Below are 14465 nucleotides of genomic sequence, written 5' to 3'. Positions count from 1 at the left end.
ATGGTCCAGGTCTTGTTTTATACTCCGTGCTTTTTTTCCTTCCATTAGAAAAGGTTAAGATATGACAGACAGAGTCGCTCAATTGCGTTTTTTCTATTTGTGTCACTCACACTGAGCCGCGTGCGATGCTCAAGCGGAAGGGTAGAAGCGGTTTTTTACTATCACTTTAGTGCTGTTTGATTGTTGTATTGTTGAGAACAACTGTTGTTCTGCAGTTTATCTAAAATTCTACATCTTTGGGCAAATGGCCTAGATTTTTGTAAAGTAACTTACTGCTGACGCAAAAAGTGGAGTTTGAGAGGTGAAAGAACTTGTTTAAGTTACATCATTCATCAATAATTTCTTGAGTTACAATCGAGTAGCCTACGACGTTGTTATTCAAAAAAAACAAAACATTGCAACTATTTGTAATTTGTGGAAGGAGCAACCACACAAGGTTAAGTTTTAAAGTTTTATTGTAACTGCAATGCCATCATGAGTGATTTTAAGAGCGTAAGTTCATTTCGCTGTGGAAGTTTTTTGATCTCTTTAACTTTGAGTGTCATTTTGCTGTCAATTTTTTACTGTGAAGTCGGACTCGCACTGTCGTGTCCTCGAAAGTGTCAATGCATCGGAAAACGGGTTTCTTGTGTTTCCATGGGATTAGCTTTTGTTCCAAAGAATATTCCAGAAGACACAGAAAAACTGTAAGTAAACATTGTTGAATAATTTTCAAGAGTAGAATCGTGTTACTGTAGGCTACATCTCAAAAAAGGGTCTAAATGTTTACAACTAAGCGGTCAATTTTGCAAACTTAGCCTACACTTCTAAATGAATAGAATAAGCCAACGGTTTGTATTTTCTTGTTAAATTTATCAAACTTTTTTAGTATGATAAGAAGGCCTAATAGCCTAATACTGGTTTGATTAGCAGAAGTTGCATTTTTCTCATTTTATTTATTGTTACGACTGTTTTTCAAAGCAGCTGGTTATTTGTTCCACAAAACTTGGAAATTGCTCTCAGTTTTAGTTTCTACGTAATTTGAATAGTTATGCAACTCAATTACTTCTCGTCTAGTCTGAATTGAAAAGTAGTTTCAATTATTTATTTGCATTTTTGTAACGTAAACTAAAGTTGTTCATTGCTGCGTGCTTTGTTTTTGCAGAGAATTGCAGCTCAATAACATTTCTCAAATAAGTCGCACGGATTTTATTGGCTTGAAAAAGCTTCAAAAACTGTAAGTTGAATGGATTTTTTATCTAAAAATTGATCCCATTATCTTTGGAGCAACATGTGTGGATTGTGTGGTTCATTATATCTGGAAAAGAAATATGAGCTCGTTTGTGATTTCATTGCTTAAATCTTTCAACTTCTGGCTGTTTGCAAAATGAAAGAGAGGCTGATCTCTTAAAATGATATAAAAATAGTAAAATATGCAATAATTGTTCTAAGGCTTTTCTTACTCTTCAAAATCATTTTCGTTTGCCTCCCGCTTGAAAATAAAGAGCTGTCGGTTTAATTGTGCATTTTTGAACATTTCAACCTTCGGCACCTGACTGAATGAGTTATGTTCATTCTGTTACAACGTGCGGCTCTTTCTCACAGTTTGTGCAGTCCTTCCTCTTCTTCCAGCTATTTTTCACCAGCGTGTGCGACTGTGCGTGTTCATTATGTTATGTGCGTGTTCATCATTCATAGCTTTTGCTCTTTCAATCACCTGTTTGAACGCAATCAACCATCTCACTAACTTCTCTTTGAATATTCACGTGTGTGCGTGTTTTCAATGATATTTTATATCTGCATGCTCTTGCAAGGACGGTCTAGTAAAATCTAAAAGTGTAGATCTGTGGTTATTTACAAAGCGACCACTCCAGCAAGCATTATATTTTCTTAACTAATGCTTGTATCACGAAAGTTGCCGCCTCTGCTTTTCTGTGTCAATAAGTTCCACTTACTGTATACAAAACTTTATTCAAATGCCTTGATTTTTCGTACTTTTCAAAACAAAAACGTCCGCTTGCATTGATGTTTTGTTGATTGTTACAAGTCATAATTATTCATGTCAAAGAAGACGAGCTTCGAAAAACAATTGTTGCGAACTCGAAACAAAAAAATGAAACAGAACAGAATATCTGAATGCAGAAAGCAATCTAAGTGCTTGTGGCCTTGTACTATGTTTTGTCGATTGATAACATGAATTCAGGCCAGCGAGTGTTTTGAGCAAAATTGATCCGAGAATTATTTGCAACGACTTTTCGATTTGAACCGGCTTTTCATATAGTAAAATAGTTCTTATTTTAACCAAAAAAAAATTGTGGTCTTAATGAAGCATTGCTATAAACATTGCTGGTTGTTGACAACTGGAAGTAAATTTCATGCTTATTTAGGCGAAATAAGCTTCACTGATTAAATGTCTCATTGCCTCAAACTTAAACAAACAAGGCTACTTTCTTTTAAATAAAATTTAAGAACAGAACGTTTGCATTGAAAGTTTACTCTATGTCTGCTACTACACGGCTTGCCAGGAGTTAATTTAATTATGTGATTTTTAACGCATTTTTCTAACTTACTTTAATGTATGTACACAAAATGTATCTCTTTGCAAAGTTATTTTCATGCTTTGGGAAGCCTCTAATGATGACACATGAGTTCTTTGGTAGACTTTTAGCAAACTCTTCAGCCAGAAGATCAATTCTTTTTAACGTCGATCCAACAGTTGATTCATTGATTGTCTGTCTGTTTGATGATTTGTTTGTTGGTTGATTCTTTTGTTTTTTGTTTTGTCTGCAAACGTTAAATCAACGTTAAAAAGGACCGATTTGCAGGCTTGGATAAAAAACGGTGTATTGTGTTTGTCTTGTTGAAACGACTATTTTCTTTGTCTTCATTACGCATCACAAACTATGCCTGATAATGACTTTGTGTGAGAAATGAACTTCAAGCGTTGCACTCAAACACATGGAGTTGTAATCACATTCGTATTTAAATTGCATTAACGCACTTTAGTATCACAAATGATACCTTAGCTCAGGGGCTCTCAACCTTTTTCGGCTTACGGCACCCTGCAAACAACCAAATAATTTGGCGGCACCCATAGTGAAACCAAAAAGTTTCTGCATTAAATAAAAATAATTTTGAAAAGAGTTTTCGCAAAAACAAAACTAACTACAGCTCCGTATCATATCATGTACAATTTAATACAGTTCGTTTCAAACAAAGTCAGTGCGAAATTTGTGCTGGGTTTTAGCGCAAACCCTTTCAATGTCTGGGCGCATATTTGATAACGCTACTCTAATAACTTGCGGCACCCTTGCAAAGCGTAAATGGCACCCCGGTTGAGAACCACTGCCTTAGCTTATTAACATCAAGCTTATGTTCTGAGTTATTTCTTTTCGTTGTGATTTGATGTAAAGTTGCTCGTCTCTCAAATCAAGATAATCGCAATGAAGCACAAATTCAATAGACGTAAGAAATTTACATTTCAACTGTTTACCTAATTGAAAAGAAAAGCTGTCTAAGTTATTTTGATTGGTTACCTATAATTACGTACTGCTAGCTAATTATTCATTTTCCTAATTTTGCTTGAGTATGGATTAAGGCTCTTAAAAACTGCTTTCCTCTGATGCATCATATTGCTTTCCGCAGTCCATAGATGAAAACGCCTTTTACTTGAACTGAGTTGTTGATGAATAGAGTTCACCGTTTAGGAATACTTTAGTAGCCTACTCAATATTTGTTTTTCCGTCTATTTCTTGCAACATCCAGCAACTTAGAGAAAGATCTCTATCACCTCAGCAGGCGAAAGCAATCGTTTTTTTCACTTGGATGTAAAATGACTAGCTTTGGACATTGCAATCAATACAGAACTGTTGCTTGGAGTGACTCTTGGCATTTCGCAACTAGTTAAAAATATTTTTCTGAAAGTTTTATTTAACGTCAGGGGGAAAATCTATATTTCTATTCTCATATTTGCTCTTGAGCTGTTTTCTTTGCATTTATTGTCGTTAGCTGGTCATTTGCTTTGTTATTTTTCAGACAACTTCACGACAATCGAATCTCATCAATTGATCATCAAGCCTTTGACCACTTAACATCTTTGAGATTTCTGTAAGTTTCTCTATATTGTCGGGTCAAATGCATTGGGGCGAAATACGTAACTGGGATAAGATGGGAAATTGCTTTAAATTAATCAAGGAATGGAGTAGTCTATCTCTTAGCGTACTTTGATATGAAGTTCGTGCATAACCGTACAAAATCAAAGTATGTTGGGAGGGCTCAAATGGCAAATTTGCCCAAATCGGCAAGATTTTATTGAAATCGCCCAATCTTATTGCAACACCTATCTACTGAGCTTAAAGAACATAGAATATGCTGTAACTACAGAATGGGCTGCCGTATCCTGGTCAATACTGGTGATACTTTGGTATTAGAGGGACAGTGGAAGGGAGATCAAAAAAATCTTGTTTGAAAATTTCACATAAATCAACATAACACATAGAAATTCATCCTTGACTGTTTTCATGCAATAAATAGTCGATATTTCATTAAGAGAACATTAACTGCAGACTGAGCTTTTGCTTCGACCTGTTGTTTGTTTGTTTGTTTGTTTATTTTTCAATAAGACAATAAGACCTTCTGAGAATTACTTGATACACCACAGATTGACACACTTTTAAAAACAACTCCACCAATCACTGCATTGATGAGACCCAAAAGGTCGAATCAGAGGCTCTGTTTGCAGATATTGTTCTTTGAACTTTATTACGATGAAGGGCTTGCCAACACCTGTTCATCACGACCAGTAGGTTGTCAGTGGCTGCGTGTGGCGAGGCTGCATGCAAGTAGTACACTTGTTGGCCTCTCACGTATGGCCGGATATGGTGAGTTGTGAGTACCTTTATATCCTTCATTGCGGAACAAAAAAGGAAAAAAAATCATTGACTCCTCCTTTTTTAGTGTATTGGGTTGATCATAGCCTGCATTTAAAAATTAGTCATGATCAAAACAAAAAATAGAGTAGAAAAAGTCATTTTCACAAAAGGTGAAAGTACAACAGAATTATTTCTCTCCACTACGCTATGCTGCCTCGTGAGCGCGTGTAACAACTTACAAAGATTGTGATATGGTGAAGTAGGTAAACGGCGTAAGACAGCTATTGTTGAATTTTTAATGTAGAGAAAAGCATTTCTCATCGTTTTGGTGTTATAGTATCGTAATTCGAGCCTGCTCGTGTGTGTTACAACCACAAGTAAACATTAGATATGACGTCATCAAACGATGCACTGGTTTAAATGATCATGTGCTAAGTGCGGTATATTATCCTAATGTTTTTTAAGTAGAACGTTAATTATGGGCAGTGTTTCTCTAGACTTTTTGTCAGAGTGTTGAATGGTAATTGTGACATTTTGTGGAAAGATTGTAATGCCTTGCTCTATTATGCATGCTAATACCAGGCAAATCTTCTTCCAAATTGCGTTTCACGTTGGTTTGGTGCGTTTCACTTTGGTTTCAGTCAAACATTTTAGAATTACCGTACGCAAAACAATTTGATACATGGAGTCGGCCAGACTAAAGAAACATGACATTCCAGTGTGTGACTATGATTCGTGGTTTGCTTCTGATTAATTCGAGATAATATTTGATGGGCGTCGTTTGATTTTTCAAAATTATTGCTTTGTGTAAATTACATGTCATTTTTGTTGCAAGTGATTCACTTTTGTTCGTTTTATCTTACTGGAATTTCAATTGTTTAAGCGCCAGCGTCTCCGTGATAGTTCCTTGTCAGCAACTATTCTCGATATAATGAGCACATTGAAAAACTATAGTTATCAATTGTTCCACGAACGAGAAATCTCATAACTGAAACAGCCATCGCTTATTTCGCTTTCAATTGAATTTTGATTTTTAAGACCGATTACTTTCGTCTACATTCTACAACACAAAGTTCATAAAACTGATGATCACCAATAGCATTAAATTCATTTTGTTGAATTCAAGTCACTTTGGGTGATGCTGTTCTTCCTGTAGCACGCTATCACAAGGCAATTGATTTGGCAGAGGTCCCTGTTTCTCTTGGTCAAACCACCGAGCAAAAACTCGTCTTCTTGCAGTCTGGATACTGTCACGTCACGTCCACCTCAATGTATTGACTGATGGATTCTTATTACTTTTTAAAACTGACAGCGTCAAATGAGTTTCTTTTCATGCTGACATTTATGTGCCGAATGCATAAATTTCTGTTGGTAGCTTCTTCTCTTTGGAGCTATATCGTATTTTTTTTTTGTTAGTAAGATTTTTTGTTTGTTAGATTGTACGAAATAGTAGCCAGTAGCCTAAGCTGAAAAGCAGTTTGTACTGTGAAAAGGCGTAGCCTACTTAATCTTCTTAGATTTACTTGCTATAAGTCATCTATGCTACAACGGAAGATGCATATTAGATCTTGTTGTTTCGAAGGCTTCAATTTAATCTACTGTAAAAAAGTGGTGATACTCCTAATGGTAGGATTTAGGTATTTTGAACCGATTCGTACAAACTGGGTTTTAAAGTGTTCGAAATTAAAAAAAGAACCAGATATTGGATCAGAACATCTTGTTACAAACTACGTAAAGTTCCGATCTTTGTATTTCTTGGCGTTATAAAAGCAGCTTGGGAAGATTTAAGGTCGCACTGCTGGATACACGTTAATAATAATCAAGTTTTGTAAATTTTTGATACCTTGAAAACTTCATCATATTTTTTAAACGACTTCGATGTTTTTTTTACAGACTCCTGAACAATAACCGCATTTCATGCATCAAAACCAGTACGTTCAGTTCATTGACAGACTTGGAATTTCTGACGTTAAATAACAACAATATCACCACTCTTGCACCAGAAGTTCTGCAAGGAAAAGACAATCTAAGAACTTTGTAAGAAAATCCATCTTTTTTTTGTTAAGTTTTGTATAATTGAAATGAGTTGATTTTACTTTTCTTGTAATAATCTTTTTTTTTTGCCAAAATTAGGTTTTCTGAAATCTAGTACAAGTTCTTCATTGTTACTTTTTAAGCCACTGTTCTGCATATTTCAGTCGCATGCATGGCAACCCTCTTCGCTGCGATTGCCACCTGGCTTGGCTGGCTGAGTGGCTGAAGCTTCGAGTCACAATGGCAGTCTTTACACAGTGCCACGAACCGTCAGCTTTACGAGGTGTTAACGTGGCAGTGGCCCCTGTGTCAGATTTTACTTGCAATAGTAAGTGCGTTGTCAATTTATCTTTTAATGTTCTTTGCAGTGAAATGACAACAAAAACGTTGCATAATCACTTAGACATTTTCAGCACCTCATAAACATAAATGGCTATTGCTTCTTTTCAATTGTAGTTTGCATGCCTTTCAACGTTTGAGCCTGGAGCATTTTTATGCACGATGTAGCCGATAGGGAAAATATTTCGTTTACATACCAGGGACATACTCCAGCCAGAAAATCAGTCTTTTTATTACATTCGGACGTTACATCGATGTAAACAATTATTGATTTACTTGCTGGAAGGATCTCCGGAACTGCGAGTTATTCGTTCTGATACGCAACGCGAAAGTACAATGTAGCGTGAAATCCAATTCATCGTCAAATCACTTTAGGAATAAGCAATCTTTGTTGCGTGTGACTTTATATTGAAAAAAAAACAATGTTTCGTGCAAAATATCGAAATAATTTTGACGATTTTATGATCACATTTCTACAGCTTTGTGACTTTTGAACAACGTAAAAAATTCGGAGTTGAAAATGCAGCAAGGCTTTGAAAGCACTGGAGAGATCTTTGCAAGAACTATGGAGTCTACATTAGTATGAGATTGCATTTACTATTTGTATTTCAAACCTATCGTGTATCCTTGCAGTGCTAACTGCTCAAAGCCCGCCTTCGTGTGAGCTAATGTTTTGCCCCTCCCAATGTGCATGCAGCGATGGAGTGGTGGATTGCCGAGACAGCGGACTAACAGTGTTGCCCGTATCTTTTCCGACTGACGTGACTGAACTGTGAGTTGAACAAAATAGAAATTATCTTGATGGTTGTCAATTGAACTATGCAATTTGATTTTGCAAAGTAGCTATATATCTGTTTTAATTCAAAAACTTTTAGCTTTGTGACTGAAAGTTGAAAAATGTCCCAATGTTGTTGCAATTTTACTAGCTTACAACATTTCTGGAATTTTTGTTAAATCAATTTTTAATTTATTACTTTTTTAAACCTTTTAGCCCTTTACAGGCGGCTAGAACAGAACAACATTGAAGTGATACCATCTTTGGCGTTTTCGTCCTATTCCAATCTCAGGCGCATGTAAGTACATAATGATAAAATTTGCAGAATTATCATATTCGCCATATATCAATCTTTGACATGAAAACGACGTCGATTTCCGCATCAAATAAGTCAGTGTTACGTTACTGCAAGTTCTTTATATCAAAATTTTATCAACTCTACTATGTTTGCGTGGGTCAATAAGTCCCATACTGAGTAATGCATACGGTATTTTAAATTAAAATAATCTGTTGGTTTTTCACAGTTGCTGGCTTTATCTAGTGTTATCAAATCATTGATAAACCATGGTAAAAAATTTATCTTCCTTGTACTTTTAAAATTCTCTAAAAAAATCTTGAAACTTGCTTTCCGTTTCCCAGGTAGCAAAAGTTGCCCTTTTTCATGTCGTTTAAGTGTCGTCAGACGTTGTAATTACGTATAAAACATATTTGCCTGTTGAATTAGAACCTTGTGTGGTCACACACGCGTGTGGAACATTTCACGCAAATAGATAATCAGAGGTCAGAAATCTACAAACGGTTAAGCAGGATCAATTACAAATCACTGAGCAAGCAAGATCCTGGTAAATCAAACTATCACTATTGATTAAGCATTGAAAACGGCCAAGAAGCCTCCAACGTTTCATTACAACTTGTTTCCTTCTGTGCCATTAATTTGAACATCGGTCTAAGTGTTTTATTTGTTCCGATTTAAGATCGATTGCTGAAAAGTTTCTTCAAATATTTGAACAAATTATCCTCCGTTTGCTTTTCAACATTTTCTTGATAATGTCATGCTTGGATGACGAGACGTCCTATTGACATTGTTATGTTTTTCATCCACAGAGATTTAAGCAACAATGAAATTCAAGAAATAGAAAGCAACGCTTTTAAAGGACTAACCCAGTTACGATCACTGTAAGTTTATTACGTCATCAGCAATTTCTTTTGTTAGCTATTTGTCATACAACGATGCGAATAATGTTACAAAAAAAAATGTTTTCCTCCTGCAGAGTTGTATACGGCAACAAAATCACATCATTACCTGAAGGAATATTTGATGACCTTAGAAGTCTTCAACTTTTGTGAGTAACACGTCAAAGTTTTTATGTGGCCATCTGCTGTGGGTAAACATGATCGTAAATTTTCGAAACGCAATTGCATAGTTGACAAAAAGAAAGCTTTTGTTTCGATATTTTGAGAGCAGTGAAGTATTTTACCAAATTTATGTAACTTGGTGCTGAGCTAACAAAAGCACAGGCGAACAAATTAAATTAAATATTTTTTTTCAGAAAAGGGCAAATTAACGTCATTCAAAAAGACGGACAAATCTATTGACTGTTTGTGGCGTGTCTAAAATAAATTATGACATTTCTGAGTGAACGTAAATATACAACACACATGCTGAAACTAGCAGTTTGACGTTTCACTCCATTGGCTAAGGTGTAGGCTACTTCTATATGAGTCAAACTGAATACGCGATAAGGGTTGCGTTATGTTTGGTTGTCACAAGTTGCGAGAGAGACTTCAACATAATTTTTTTTTGCGTTGTTTCAGGTTGTTAAACGCAAATGCAATAAGCTGTCTTAGAAGAGATATTTTCCAAGGCCTCACATCGCTGACATTGCTGTAAGTATGAAGTTATATTCGCTGCGTGGTTTGAAACCACTTATACGTTTTACCTTGCAAATTTTAGCTGCTTATTATGAGAAAATGCTTGAAAAGCGTTATTTGATTGACCAAAAAATAACGTAATTTTCATTGCGCAACTTAATACGTATCCAAACAATTTTTTTTGTTTTGGTTCATGCGTTGAGTATTTTTTGCCTTGTCCTAGTAGGCTATTATACTGTACGTTCCATGCAGGTTTTTATAGTATTAGATGATTGACATTCAATTGGTCTGTGTGGTCGAAAAGTGTAGAATTTCGAGGTTACTTAACGTTACATTGGACTTTTTAAACGACAGTCAAACATATTCTTACGAGTTCTTTCAGACGTGAAATCAGGTAAGTACCCACTGATGTTTGTTTATTTATTGCTTCGACTTGAATTATATATGTCTATACAGATTTTTCAAATGTAGTTTGAAGTGTTTGTGATAATGGCATACACAGCACACAAACATTAAACGCCATTCAGTTTTTATTAGGTTTTGATTTGGGCGTTTGTATAACGTCTTGATAACCATTGTCTACAAATTAAAAAAAAATTGAATGTGTGTTTATCGCAACATTTTACTTCTCAAGAGGTTTTTTCTTTGGAATGATACGAGGCAAAAACATCCACTTACTGCAGGATGTTGTGCAGACGAACGCATATTCGCTCACGTACATACCGTTGCTTCAATAATGTAGCTTTAACATTTATTAATGAAGATTTTAAAAGAGCATTTTTCCCCTAATATTACATTGCATATTATCTGATAAGCACGTGCAGTAAACTTGCGCATCTCAAGATGTTCATTAGGGTGAAAAATCACTGTTTGAGTATGACTCTGAGATAATTCAGCATTAATCAAGATATCGCGGTCATAAAAGTATGTGCAGGAGATATGGCGTTCCACCTCGTCCCATAAAAAAGCGAAAAAGCTTTGATATTTTTGGTGATCTGTTTGTCAAAGCGAGATAGCATGGCACGATGTGTTTCGCAAACCAAGGAACCAACCGACGCTTCTGTTTAAAATCTGCTTAGAGTAAATAAAGCCTCACTTGATAATTTCTTTTTTAAAGAAACAAGAACGGTTTTGCTTTGCAGACCTTACAAGTGTTAGGCCTGTGTTTTTCATGACTTTATATTCCCAGTGCTTTGTTGAACCTGCTTGTACAGTTTGTACTAAATTATACCTCTCCAAAATTCAAATTAAAACCATGCATTCTGAGAGATAATGTCTAAAAGCAGTTTTTAACAGACTAGCATACTTGCTGAAATAACGGGAGTTATAGTCGTGCGTAAGATCCATGAGTCATTGTGTAAATGAGAAATACAGATAGAAACACTGTTAAAATTGCATTGCTTAATTGTTTTATAGTCTTACTGTATGCTATATTACATTTCAAAACGAGCAACGCTAAAAACACCTTCTCAAGGCTGTAGGTTATGATGCAAAAAGTGAGAGAAAAATTGCTTCTTCATTTGTCATAACGCACAAAGAATCACGTTAGGAAATTTGCGTTTGTATAATGTCTATCTTCGAAATTGACTTACGATTACATGAAGCGAAAGGCCATCTGTTTTATGAAACTGAATAAATAAAATTCGCAATGTCTGGTATTAAGACAACTTTCATGACTTTTTGAAGAAGATTTATGAAAATGACTAAGAACGTACCCGGACACGATGTTAGATTACATTTTATGGCATTATCTTTTCGTTAGTGCAGATTTACAAATCACCTGTGAACTGAAAAACACAAGTTGATTTTCTGTCAAAAATTTTTGCTGAACTTGCCTAAAAGCGTAGAGCATGTACCGTATTTTTACTGTTTGTGACTTGATATTGCAGATCTTTGTACGACAACAAGCTTCAGTCGCTGTCCAGAGGGACATTTGATTCCTTGGGTTCTATTGAAACTTTGTAAGTTATTGGCTAGTGAACTAAATTTATAACATTATTAACAATACAGATTCTAAATGTATAATGAGAAGAAAAATACCAAACTACTGGTAATACCAAACTACTGGTAATACCAAACTACTGGTAATACCAAAGTACTGGTATTTTCATGTATTTTCATGGTATGTTCATGCAAGATGTAGGCTACTGTACAGTAGAATCATATGAAATTTTTCAAACTTTCCTGACTAACTACATAGAATTTTAACTGGCGATTCAAACTGACTGATTGGCCTTGAATATAAATTCTGTAAATCGGTAACTTTAGATTTAAAACCTGGTCAAACCGGTCCATATTAAAAAGTTACAAAAATAAACAAAAAATTATGAAAACAAAAGAATTCATTTCCACTTTGCACTTAGCGTTGAATGAGTGGTGTAGTAGCCTAGATAATGATATACTTTGCTGCGCGTCTGTATACTGTAGCCTACAGCTGAGCTGAAAGCTAACAGCAATACATCTGCAACATGTTTTTTATAGCGATCATGTCCCGCTTTACGAAAATACGACTTTAATATAATTAATCTATAAAGTAGAATTTTGTATATTTGTATGATCGAGTATGCAAAAACATCAGTTTTGTTTCAAAACTTTGCTGAATTCAGACACTTGGCTCAAAATCCGTTTATTTGTGATTGCAATTTGAAGTGGTTGGCAAAATATCTCAAAAAATACCCTGTTGAAACATCCGGTGCAAGATGTGTTGGACCACGGAGATTAGCAAGCAAGAAGATTGCTCTTGTTAAAAGCAAGAGATATCGTTGTTCCTCAGGTAAGATACTAGTGCGTTTAGAAAAGAGCTTTTATACAACACGATGTCTTTCAGTGAGCCTACTTGCTTTAACTCCTGGCATTAATGAATATCAGCACAAGCTTGTAAATGTTTTTACATGTTGCAAGGGCAAGTACAGTAACTGCAAAAATATCGTGTCAATACCAATTCGATTACTTTTTGAAATAATTCAGATCAAAAACCAAATCAAGTTCAAAACTTGAATAGAAATCAAAACCTGAAGGTCAGAAACCTTACACAACACCGCGCTCTAGCGTCGCACTACCGACATCATATTGTTGTTCACTTCACGGTGGTTTATCTTAATTTTCTGATACAATTCAATTCAATTTATTTTTCTTTGTCGGAAAACAACAGTAATGATAAAGTTACAAATAGTGAACGGGAACAAAACCAACAAAAGGAAAAGGTGGCAAAACTACAAAAGTTTAAAACGTGCATGCGATGCAAATTTAAAGGTTACGTACACGAAAGTAAATTAAGCACGGCCACCAAACCTAAAGCACGGCCACCAAACCTAAGAATACATAATACATAACACCTTGAAGCCATGTATCGTATCAGAAATAACTTGATGTTGTTGAAGGGAATAACAAATAAAGGATGGTTAAACTCTTCATTTTATTTGAGTTGAGAAAAGTGTGTTTGATGCCTGCGGAAAGTTAAGATAGTTAGCTGGATGTAAATTTGTTACATCTTTTTTATCGCACGTTGTGATCTGATAACATAACAACATAATTGCCATCTCTGGACTTGGTTTGGTTTGTTTGGTGCTTGTTTATTTTATTATCTGCCATTGATATCATTGAAGCACTGCTCAAATTACGCTGGACCTTAGCGATAGATGAAATAATAATGCAGTAGCCTAACAGCATGTTGAAAACATGTCGAGACTATAGTTTGCAATCAGCTTCAGTTGATAACGTTAGCTGGTTTTGCTCTTCCTTTATGTTATATCACTTCATCGTTGGCAGGCGTTAAAGTACTGTATATTTCGTCTAGCATGAACGTCTAATCAAATGAAAGATTGATCCCAATCTTAACAAAGACTATTAGTATTGAACCTGGTCTTACCTGAATCATGCTTGTAGCACGTGGCATGAAACAACAACGCTTTGAAAAATTTAAAAAATAATTAAGATATTGTTTTTAAAACGTTTAGTAATGTTATTTTACTTTTTTCAGGAATCAGCAGGGCTGCTCTGTCTGCTGAATGCACCCCAGAAGCAGAGTGTCCGAGTAACTGTAGATGTGAGGGCACGACGGTTGATTGTTCAGGTCAACGTTTAACATCAGTGCCTGATAACATTCCTCCATACGCAGTGGAATTGTAAGTTCTATGAATAGGCATAAGGAGCTTTAGCAGTTTAGTTCTTTTTCGTTGCAATATTCACAACCGACGCAACACAAGTAGCCTACTGTAACCGACGTCTACAGAACAAAGCAACATGCGAAAAAGCAAGGATTAGTAGCCTTCTTTTATTGTCGCACTTGATTCCAAGCATTGACTGCCTCTTTCTTGCATGAAAAGTTTCCCACATTCTCCGTTGTTTGCTGTGTGTATTAGGTCAATGTGGTGTTTGTTTTTTCGGTTTGTTGGTTTCATAAATGGGTAGCCTACGCAGGCTACGCTATTAATATATCACAAGAAGTACTTTGAGTCATAAAGGTAAATGAACAGCTGAATGACCAACCCTGAATTTATATGCTCAATGAATTTAAAAGGAGAAGGATTTCTAACTTTCTTTCTATGCTTTTTTGAACTTGCTATGTCAAAGCCATGATTCATACTTGCAGTTGC

The 14465-nt window shown here is 35.5% G+C and overlaps 1 protein-coding gene across 1 annotated transcript in view; it reads left to right on the top strand.

The window, feature by feature from the left end:
* Positions 1-576: 576 nt before the first annotated feature.
* The window catches only part of LOC145781066 (slit homolog 1 protein-like), a 33588-nt gene continuing 19699 nt past the window's right edge, over positions 577-14465 (top strand). The window contains exons 1-13 of the mRNA XM_082592802.1: positions 577-686; positions 1145-1216; positions 4015-4086; positions 6744-6887; positions 7049-7212; positions 7857-7995; positions 8225-8296; positions 9103-9174; positions 9270-9341; positions 9814-9885; positions 11760-11831; positions 12477-12643; positions 13850-13994. Coding sequence (XP_082448928.1) covers positions 637-686; positions 1145-1216; positions 4015-4086; positions 6744-6887; positions 7049-7212; positions 7857-7995; positions 8225-8296; positions 9103-9174; positions 9270-9341; positions 9814-9885; positions 11760-11831; positions 12477-12643; positions 13850-13994 — 1313 coding nt within the window. The 5' untranslated portion in view covers positions 577-636. The remainder of the gene's footprint in view (positions 687-1144; positions 1217-4014; positions 4087-6743; positions 6888-7048; positions 7213-7856; positions 7996-8224; positions 8297-9102; positions 9175-9269; positions 9342-9813; positions 9886-11759; positions 11832-12476; positions 12644-13849; positions 13995-14465) is intronic.

This window comes from Aplidium turbinatum, chromosome 1, assembly GCF_918807975.1.
Source record: "Aplidium turbinatum chromosome 1, kaAplTurb1.1, whole genome shotgun sequence".
NCBI classification, from domain to species: Eukaryota; Metazoa; Chordata; class Ascidiacea; order Aplousobranchia; family Polyclinidae; genus Aplidium; species Aplidium turbinatum.
This window is presented reverse-complemented; position numbering and strand designations above follow the sequence as displayed.